We start from the raw sequence: 7,365 nt of genomic DNA, 5'->3' as shown, positions 1-7,365 counted from the left end.
AATTTGTATTGAAAACAGAAAATGATTACGTGCCAGCTGATTGTTCAAATTTGACTTATATTAAACATTATGATCCTGAACCTTGTGGTACCAGGCCTCATATGAGCATGATCATTTCTTCATTTATTTATCATTAAATACTGATGATTTTTCCATTAATGAGTATATTCGAACTACTGTATTCGATGAAGTACGTCTGAATTTGGAAGAATAACACGAGGAAAGCAGAGTTCAGGAGAAAAAACAAACTTGAGGCTTCGGGAAATTTCTATTTGTAACTGGGTATAAATAATTTGAGATAATACACCATTCCACTGAAGGAAAAGCATAGGACAACCATTAAGGAACGTATGAAAGCTAGCATATAAATATTCTTCAGATAATTAAGGCCATATTTGTATTCAAAAACCAAAAATCTTGAAATTAGGACTGAACTGCTTGTAGACCATCATAATCCCAATTTGACTGACTCCCTATTCCTCTGCCATCATCTGTAAAGTAGCAAATGAAATTTTACAAGCCTTCGGGAAAAACTCCAATTATTAACAATAGACTAACATTAAAATATATCTGTTTGATTAAAGTTATAGGAGAAGTATAAGGTATTATCGACTACTGTCTGATTATATATTTGCTATATAATAAGCAAGCAACACTAGAAGTTTTGTTTAGGTCTCTCTAGTGTGTTAATGATTGAATTTACCAAAACAGCATCAATATTATATACAGTTAATACCTTGAAAATTTCCCCAAACATTCCTGGCATGGAATTTCTGCGTCGAACTCCATAAAACTTCCAGGCAACTTCATCGAGGAGCTATTCAAAGAGGACAGCCAACAACAGAAACGTGAAGCTATTGCAGGATAAATGGAAAGACATTCAACAAGGATAAGACTAGGAAACGCATACCTCATTCAATATAGGTTCTCTGTCTAGACTTGATTTGTATAGTTGCCGTATTATATTGAAAAGAGGCAAAGCATCTCTCTGCAACCTGCATTAAAATAGGGAATGAAGGCAGCAATGGAACGCTTCTTCTCATCAATTCGGTCTGAAAAGACTCAGTCAGACTCATTGTCACCGATATTTTCATAACTGTCGGCAATGCCAAAAACTGAGACCCTTTGGAAAACTGGGGCAATAAAAAGAGTCGACTTACGTCTGTAGAAGATAAATAATGAATTGCATCAATTCTGATTGAGGGAAATCAACCTCTCGAACTTGCACTTGCTTCTTCATGTCATCCGTAAGGAAATTAGCATCTCTCAAATTACCTAAAGATAAATACCTGCAGGGATTAAAACAAAAAACAAAATTATTCCAATTCAAAAGATTCGTCGAAATGAAAATGAATAATTCAAAAGACCAATTCATAATATGAACAACTATATGTAAAACACAAAAGGGGTGGAAGAAATCTCTTTTAAGCAACAAAAGTTTGTGACTCAAGTATGCTGTTGGGTAAAGCGTGCATGAGTGAGAGTAGTATTAGGATGGATGACCTCCTGGGAAGTTCTCATGCGTCAAGTTGTTGACGTTGCGCCGTTTGATCTGGTCGGCTAAGTTGGACATAAAAGAATGACACCAGATCTTAACGGGTAATACTGTCTCTGCTGACGACATGACCGACGGTAGAAAAAAGGTAAGACTGATATCTACGGATATGAGACAGCACCAGCAGATAGACAAGCACTTCCCCAGACTCATGGGTCTAACGGCCCGACCCATTAGCACACAAGTAGGTGCACTCTGCGCTGTCACAAGATAAGGAAATAAAGTTGCACCTTGACTAACAGCTATAACTTTTGGCCTAATGGTAAGCGCTTGATTCTAACAATTGGTATCAGAGCGAGATCATGAGTTCAAGTCTCCCAAGAAGCATATTTCTATACTTCTTTGGGGAGATGTTAAGTTAAGCGTGCATGAGTGAGAGTAGTATTGGGATGAGTGACCTCCTGGGAAGTTCTCATGTGTCAAGCTACTGACGTTGCGCCGCTTGATCTGGTTGGCTAAGTGGGCCATAAAAAAGTGACACCAGATCTTAACGGGTAATACTGTCTCTGCTGGGGACAGGGCTGACGGTAGGGAAAGAATAAGACTGATCTCTAAAGGATATGAGACAGCACCAGAAGATAGACACGCACCCCCCGGACTCATAGGTCTAACAGCCTGATCTATTAGCACACAAGTATAAAGAAATAAAGTTGCACATTAGCTAACAGCTATAGCTTTTGGCCTAGTGATAAGCGCTTGATCTTAACGTATGTCTCTGCCATATCCTTGGATTCTAAATAGATTGTCTTGTCCATATTTTGATAATTGGGAATTGGGATTCTAGTTGTATTCCACCACTTACCAAAACATTACAATTCTGATGGAACTGAACAACCTAATATAAATCAACCACTATAAACAGGATAATTTGAGAAGATATCAACATCTCAGCCAGGATAAAATGAATTCGATCGGCTTCTAGAATTGATTTTTGAAATAGAAATCTGCCGACAAAGTTTGGGAGCCATATAAATTTTGTTTGCACACCACCCGTGGACAACCTCGAGGGATAGTGATAAAACCTAATTTATTTTTGACACTATAGGCTATTAATTACTCAGGGTCAAGCAAATTAGAAATTACTCTGTTTCTGTTAAAATCTAATGCCGGAGCTCTTTAGATATTGGCATTAGTTTTCAGGTTATATTTATTTTCTTTGATAAACTGGAGTACCAAGGTCTGGTTCTTTTGAGCCATTGAAATTGTGCTCGAGGTCAGACCTGGTTGGTCAGATTTTCAGTGACTGATAATACCCCTCCAGGCCCTATAAAAGAGGAGCATAATTTATCAGTCACCAAAAAGATGCACTTTCAATCTTAAACAAGCATGTTCAGCGGCAGCTGAATCATCACTAATCTGGTTATCCATTCCCAAAGGAGTCTACACGACTACACCAAGTTCAGCAAGTTGCCAACATATAATCCATAAGTATTTTGTACTGAGGAGGTGATAAATTTTTCTAACTGCATTTACTTTGTCTACAAGGGATAACTAAAACAACTCCTTCCATACAAATCACTGCGTTGTATGAATTGAATAACTAAATAGACCGAGCTCACAGGGTGTGAAATGCACTCCATGAATCAGTTGAGAGGTGGCTGAATAAAAACTTAACAAGAAGCCAAAAGATGCTGGTTCAAAGGTTATAATCAAATAACTGCAATAGTTAACTTACATCAAAACTGCACGAGCAACGGCTAAATCATCTTCACCGGGATAGCACTGTGATCAAAACTGTAAGTTAGATTGATTCCAACAGAAAGACGCACTGCAGTTCTCAGATAGTGTCACATACATGATGCAAAGATTCGTATCATCGAACACCATACTTTTACAATAAACCAAAGCTACAAGCCTACTATTGCAATCAATTGATTCAAATAATGAAACAACGGGAGAAATCAACAAACTTCTAGAACTTGAACTAGCAGCTAAAAAGAGGATGGTAAAAAATATGAAGCTGAGGGTCAAACCTTGCCCATGAAATTGACTAAAGTAGCGGCAAACTTCTTTGGACTTTTCCCTCTAACAAAATGGTATGACACTTTGGCCATGTCCTGAAACAATAAACGGGTATTTAGAGCATGATGAGGAGGTTGGCAATCACTGCGAATATAAACAAGTATTTCTAGGACATCAAGTAAATTAAGCAATCAACAGTGAGTGTTTCGATAGAGGGGTCAGCCAAAAAGTGCATTAATAATGAGAAAGTGTTATAATTTGATTTTTTGTATTTGGGTGAGTTGTTAAAATGAGTTTAAAACATTTAAAAAATTCCATAAATTATGAATAGTGGAGACTAAAAATAGAACTTGCAGCATTTTAGTTCATATTATAGTATTATCAGTTGTCAAAGGTGGATGATGGCACTGATAGATTCCATTTGTCGATGACATTTATGGTATCACAGCACTGGTGGATTTCAGTAGCAAGAGCAGATGCCACTGCTGATAGATATCAGTGGCCAATGATCAGTTTCTGGTAGCAGGGGTATGTAATGGCCTGTATCTTTTATTCTGATGGTTATGGTTATCAAGGTGTAATCCTTGTGGCGTTCAAATTCTTGATTTATCATCACGTTGTGCTTCACATTTGTCACTGGAACATGTGGTGTGGTGTCTTCACTAATCCATCATATACCCAAGTTCGTGCTTTTCTAAGTTTTGAATCGAGGTTTTTGTCCTGTCAATCGAATTCGAAAGCTTCGAGCCTGAATTCAACATATCTTTTTTTTTAGTTTTTATTTTGCATCATATTTATAAAAACAAAAATCAATTGTTTATTTGTTTATTCCACGTTTTTGCTTGATTTTCTTAAGTCCTAGGCAAATATCTTTTAAATAATATTCTTGTCCTTCAACGAAGTTCACATATAAACTTCAAAATGATGTCGAGTGAGGGTCATATCAAATATAACCTTGAGCATAAGGTGTAGCATTTTATAAAACAGAATCAAGTATGTTAAGGAGCTTTACCAACTCAGGAGACTCTGAATATAAATAATCTGCGAGCATATCGTGTAGTTCAGGAGACCCATTCCTATGTGCTCCAAATTCAATAGACCACCTGAAAAGATTGTAACAAATTTGTTATTGCATTTTAGGCCGGTAGGCCAAAAGTATAAACATTTAAAAGGGTGGGATATGAGTTCAATCACTCCAACAGCCGAAGTACAAGAAATTGAGCATGTTCATAGGTAAAATTTGAATACCATACTAGTTTTCACAATCTTGAACTCTATATGATTAACGCTTCTCCACTGTCAAAATGAACTAAAAGCTCCCACATTTTCTATTACTTAGCCACTAAGAAACATACTTTATTCAAAAAATTTGTCAACTAAAATCCTTTGTAATTTATCAGAAACAAACAAATCACATTTACCAGGAGAAGCTAAATAGAAAATATTAGAAGAGCCCAAGATCCCCCAATTTTCCCAACCATATATTACCATTCAATAAATGGATGAACATTGGATACCACATGATTAAGGGTATACATACGATGATTTGATCAAATTGGAGGAGCATAGCTTTTGCATCAAGGCCCTGCTACAGTTTACTGCTTTGATTTGATTCATGATTAATCTTTCACAAAAGTTCTGTCAGTAACTAAAAAGGAGTATATTGGCAATGGGAGCCTTTGGCCTAACAGAGCATTTGGTTGGCAACTTGTTGATCCACAATAATCTTATGCTATTACTACTCCTAGGGAGCCAAATTCTACACATCTTCACTTAATGCTCAATGTCAAGCATTTGGTAATCTCATCTATCTGCTGCATCTATTTATTACGATAATTTCTGCACCAAAGCAAACTTATTCCTTATCAGACGACAAATCAAGGTACCAAAATTAGTGGAAGAACATAAGACTAATTGCTATTATGTGATTGTGAGGCTAAAGAAAATTTATATAGTCAGCATAGTGCCTAGAAATGTTCAAAGATGATATGGGTCGCAAATGTCCATGCCTGCCTAACCAATTAAACTGTCAATAATGAGAAAGATTGAAGGAAAGAGAGAAAGAGAAAGAATAGAAAATTATGCAGAACTTTCTTACTTGATAGCAGCCTTCAAAAAAGATGAGCAACCCTCCACACGTATTTTTGCAGCACCGAGAGCTTCAGAAAGTTGTTGTATGTCATCGTCATCGGCAAGATCCAAATTTTGTGGCACTGATATCTGAGGAAACTTCTTATATATTTTCCTGATACGATCTATAATTCATACTCTTAGAATCTAAGAAACTAATCATGTAGTTGAACTTAACTATCAGAAAAATAAAACATCAAAGATTGGTAAAGTAGCATGTCAAACTAACATTACTTTACTCAGAAATCAAGCTACAAAGAACAATTAATCCATGAAAGGTTGTTTCAAGTATCAGAACAGATCTCTGGAAACCCTTAAATATTTCTTACAATATGACGAAAATTACAAGCAATTATTTAGAATCTGATTCTCATACATCAAATCACTTCAATTTCTATGATCTATACATGATATATATACAAATAAAATACATCTCATTTAAAGAGTAACCAGGCAGGAACAGTTATCCGGTTTGTTTTAATTAAACCCAGTTGCCCAGAAAGACTCCAGAAGGGGAAAAGGATCCTGCCCGGTAGTCCAAGCCAGGTCAATCAATCTAGGTCTTCCAAAGCCAGGTTTGCCCAGGCCAAACCGAGCTTTGGTTACCCCCTCTATTCGCAGATTTAAAGCTCTATCAAGGAGAGAAAATATAATAAAATATGTACTCCCTCACTCCTAGGATCACCAAAAATGTAATATGACACAGATTATAGCACTTACATATGATAATTCTGAAAGATGTGCTTCGATATTTTGAATAAATTCGTACAAATTTTAACAAATAATGACATTTCTGAAAACAAATGAACTCAAACTAAAAGAATAACTGACCGAGAGTATCATCATCATAAGGAATTTTTCCTTTAACAAGAGTTTCCACGAACATAAGACCGAGTTCCGCTCCACAAGTAACCTAAAATTTAGTGTGTGCATTGCATATCAGTGTTTCTACTATGAAACAATGTGAGATAACAGCTGATTACCAAAAAAGACAAATCCATGAAGGCTCCTTGTTTCCCTAGATATGATAGATTAAAATGGCCTAGTCAATTCAGCACTTTGATTGATAATATTCTAGTGGAAAATACTAATAGATCAGTTCTCAAAATAAGAAAGCAGTAAAAATAAGACCTGTCCATTTTCTAATTCTAAGCAAGCACCAGAGTGAAGAATATCCAAGGCATCAGAATACCTATCTGCAGATATATATCTGCAGTAATTAACAGATATAATATTAAGCTACCATAAAAATAAGCCCAAATAGGCAGAACTCCCATGGACATCAATTAACAAGAGCACCACTTCCCACAGGTCACATCAAAGCATAAGCCTTTAAAGATGAAATTAAACAAGATTAAGATACCTCGCACTGAAAGTCTTGTACATCTGTTGAGCGCCATAGTAATTGCCATCTTCAACAACTTGATTAATCTTCTCAATATTCTGCAATTGTCAAATAAATGGAAACCCAAAAAGAAATTCATAATTGAAAACTGAGAATAGGTGGCAACAAATTTTAAGCACAAAAATCCAAAAAAAGAAAAATGGAAACTGAGAAGCGTGCAATGTAAATTAAAAAGTAGGTTATAAGCAAACCTCTTGAACTGGTGCATGGGTAATCCGCTTAGCTCTCTCCCGCGGCATAGCTCTTTTCAGAGAGTTTATGTTTATGAATCTCTAAAACTGAACCCAAAAAAAAAAAAAAAAAAAAAAAAAAA

The 7,365-nt window shown here is 36.0% G+C and overlaps 1 protein-coding gene across 2 annotated transcripts; it reads right to left on the bottom strand.

Moving 5' to 3' along the window:
* Nucleotides 1-256: 256 nt before the first annotated feature.
* Nucleotides 257-7,354, bottom strand: LOC140968450 (protein GET4-like). 2 transcript variants are annotated; one of them, XM_073429396.1, is made up of 12 exons: nucleotides 7,244-7,354; nucleotides 7,011-7,090; nucleotides 6,779-6,857; nucleotides 6,479-6,560; nucleotides 5,616-5,772; nucleotides 4,530-4,620; nucleotides 3,529-3,612; nucleotides 3,231-3,277; nucleotides 1,161-1,289; nucleotides 911-995; nucleotides 737-817; nucleotides 257-491 (listed from the first exon to the last, which is right to left on the bottom strand). In XM_073429396.1, the coding sequence occupies exons 1-12, from the start codon at nucleotides 7,289-7,291 to the stop codon at nucleotides 474-476; spliced, it is 981 nt and encodes a 326-aa protein (XP_073285497.1). In that variant the 5' UTR covers nucleotides 7,292-7,354; the 3' UTR covers nucleotides 257-473. The 2 variants fall into 2 exon arrangements, with proteins under 2 accessions (XP_073285497.1, XP_073285498.1); XM_073429397.1 differs by having other exon boundaries at nucleotides 6,779-6,843.
* Nucleotides 7,355-7,365: the final 11 nt, after the last annotated feature.

The sequence above is a fragment of the Primulina huaijiensis genome, unplaced genomic scaffold (genome assembly GCF_012295235.1).
Source record: "Primulina huaijiensis isolate GDHJ02 unplaced genomic scaffold, ASM1229523v2 scaffold37281, whole genome shotgun sequence".
Taxonomy (NCBI): Eukaryota; Viridiplantae; Streptophyta; class Magnoliopsida; order Lamiales; family Gesneriaceae; genus Primulina; species Primulina huaijiensis.
The sequence above is the reverse complement of the archived record's forward strand: the minus strand, read 5'-3'. Positions and strand labels throughout refer to the sequence as shown.